Consider the following 2,865-nt stretch of genomic DNA (forward strand, 5'->3'; position numbering starts at 1 on the left):
GTATTTAAACGTAGTTTGGTTAAGTAAAACATTTAAATGTATTACCATTTTCAGAAGTACCTTATTTCCCGGACTATAAGCCGCAACTTTTCTCCCACGGTTTGAACCACGAGGCTCATTTTTCTTCAACCGCCAGGGGGAGCTCTAGCAGGAAAAGAATCATTGAGAGTCAAAACTCGAAATCAAAGAAGAAAGCGCCGATTTTCATTCAGAACGAGCAACAACTTTATCCAAATTTATCATGGAAAACAGAAATTCATAAGATTCAGGTTTTAATCTGCACGGCCTGAAGGCGAGATTCATTCAGTACGCAGCGGCTCATAGATATAGAGATATAGATATATGGAGATATAGATATAGAGATATAGAGATATAGATATAGAGAGATATAGAGATATAGATATCCATAGATATAGATATATGTACGTATCCAGTTTTTTTTTTAACTTTGCAGATGCGGCTTGTATGATGTGCGCTCTATAGTCCTGAAAATACGGTAATAAATAACTGACACCGAAATAATTTACTGTTAGAAAATGTATGTTTTTTTGTTTTTTTTCTTTTAGAAGTTTATTTTAAAAATAGCTGCATGTGATTCCAGAAAATGGTTCAATAAATACATTTAATTATTATTTAAAAAAAACCCTCCAAATAATTTTTTAAACTAATTTATAAATTCTTGGATTAATTAGATGTTTATTTATTTGTTGTTTTTCTGGTGAAGCTTCGGGATTTTTCATTTTATTTTATTTTATTGTTTTATTTTTATGTGCGCGCGGGCGTGCCTCTGAAGGCGCGTGCCCGTCACCGTGCCATCTCCATCAGTTGCTCAGGGAGGTCTCCACCGGACCAGAACCCTCCGGTCCGGATCCGAGCTGCGGTCCGGCTGCGGCTCTAAGGGCGCGGCAGCAGCGGGGCGATGCGCTCCTCTGGCCGGGAACCAGCGCGCATCCCCGGGGGCTGCGCTGCTCCTCAGCCCGCTCAGCGCGCTCCATCTGCGGGGATTGAACGCCTGTCTTTGCCGCTGCCGGAGCTCCGGCGGTTCCCTGGCGGCCAGCCGCCGCCTCCGCTGCTCCGCGGGTGATTCGGTCCTCCGGTTCCCCGGCGGGGAGGATGTGATCCGGGAGGCGGAGCGCCGCTGGGGGAGAGGATGAGGATTATCCCGCAGTGGGATTATATTCCAGGATCAGGAAACAGGAAAATTCCTCAGATTCGGGGAAAAGTTGATTTGATGAAGAGGAGGAGGATGAAGATGATCCTCCAGAACTTCCTCTGGCTTCACATCAGAACTTTGACTGTTTCCGTCCCGAACCTGACCCGTTTACCAGGACTGGAGCCAGACTGGACCTCGGTTCTGGTTCCGACACGATCCGCTTCCTGCTCTGAACTTTAATCTGATTTAACAGAAACATGATGGAGAATCAGAGGAAACTTTCTCACTAGAACCAGAACCGGAACCAGTACCATCCTCAGTGATACAGCTCTTCATCCGGCCCGGATCCAGAACCGGAACCAGAACCATCCTCAGTGATACAGCTCTTCATCCGGCCCGGATCCAGAACCGGAACCAGAACCAGAACCAGGCATGTCGGAGCGCAGCGCCCCGGGCTGCCGCCTCAGACTGGACTGGGTCTACGGGTACCGGGGCCACCAGTGCCGGAACAACCTGTTCTACACGGCCGGGAAGGAGCTGGTCTACTTCGTGGCCGGAGTGGGCGTGGTCTACAACAGCCGCGAGCACAGCCAGCGGTTCTACCTGGGCCACAGCGATGACATCATCAGGTAGGGACTCACCTGGACCGGAACCGTCACGAGACTGGGTTTCATCCAGGAGGCCTCTTACAAAGTGAATATTGATTATTGATCCCGCAGATGAATCAGTTTCTGTTTCTGATCAGATTTAAGACAAAATTAAATTACAAATAACTTTTCCGATAAAATAGTTTGTTTTATCAATAATTTGGATTAAAAAGTTTCACTGACAACATTTTGCTTAATTTAACTTATTGATGCAAATAGAAACTAGAGTTAAGTTACTAAGATTTTGTGTTTTTACAGTGAAAGCAATAAATCAGTTAATCTGATCAATTGAAAGTCAATAATTTACACTTTATGATTGATTATTTTTCTCTTTGATGATGAAATTCTTTAGTTTCCACATCTTCATAATTCATTTTATCTGTTGTTGATTTTGGACATTTAAAATGTTAAATGTTTGTTAGAATTTAAAGTTTATTGATCTTTCAGAAAATGTTTAAAATGTGTCAAAACAACAACATTATCGTTTATGGTGTGTGTGTTTCATCTCATTATAAATATGAACTTTATTCGTGAATAAAACTCATCAGAGCTTCATGCGAAAAGATTTCAGCAGAAAAATTTTTTTCATCAGAATGAAAAATGAAAACAGTTTAAAAATAAAATGATGAATAAGAAACGACTTTATGAGGAGAATCTGCTTCCTGAGATTTACATGTTTCTTATTTATATTGGTAAAAATTCAGTGTGTGTGTGTGTGTGTGTGTGTGTGTGTGTGTGTGTGTGTGTGTGTGTGTGTGTGTGTGTGTGTGTGTGTGTGTGTGTGTGACAGCAATGTTCAATGTTTCCTTCCACAAACTGGTTTTGCTAATTATTTAGAAAACTTGAATTAAATTTATTTTATTCCTGAATTTTTTTCAGATTCAGAGTAAATTTGATGGATTTTGATTCTGAAGTTCAGAAAAATGTTGAGCAGAAAAATAGCAGAGATTTTCTAGAGGAGGCTGATTCATGAAAACACACACACACGCACACACACACACACACTGAAAACACACACACACACACACACCTGGTGTTCAGGCTGTGAGTCATCACAGCAGCGGC

At 42.1% G+C, this 2,865-nt stretch overlaps 1 protein-coding gene across 1 annotated transcript in view; it reads left to right on the top strand.

The window, feature by feature from the left end:
* The first annotated feature begins 845 nt into the window (after positions 1 to 845).
* The window catches only part of LOC129354225 (echinoderm microtubule-associated protein-like 6), a 17,481-nt gene continuing 15,461 nt past the window's right edge, over positions 846 to 2,865 (top strand). Inside the window, exon 1 of the mRNA XM_055023743.1 lies at positions 846 to 1,782. Coding sequence (XP_054879718.1) covers positions 1,586 to 1,782 — 197 coding nt within the window. The 5' untranslated portion in view covers positions 846 to 1,585. The remainder of the gene's footprint in view (positions 1,783 to 2,865) is intronic.

This window comes from Poeciliopsis prolifica, unplaced genomic scaffold (assembly GCF_027474105.1).
Source record: "Poeciliopsis prolifica strain line A6 unplaced genomic scaffold, Auburn_PproV2 SCAFFOLD106, whole genome shotgun sequence".
In the NCBI taxonomy this organism is placed as follows: Eukaryota; Metazoa; Chordata; class Actinopteri; order Cyprinodontiformes; family Poeciliidae; genus Poeciliopsis; species Poeciliopsis prolifica.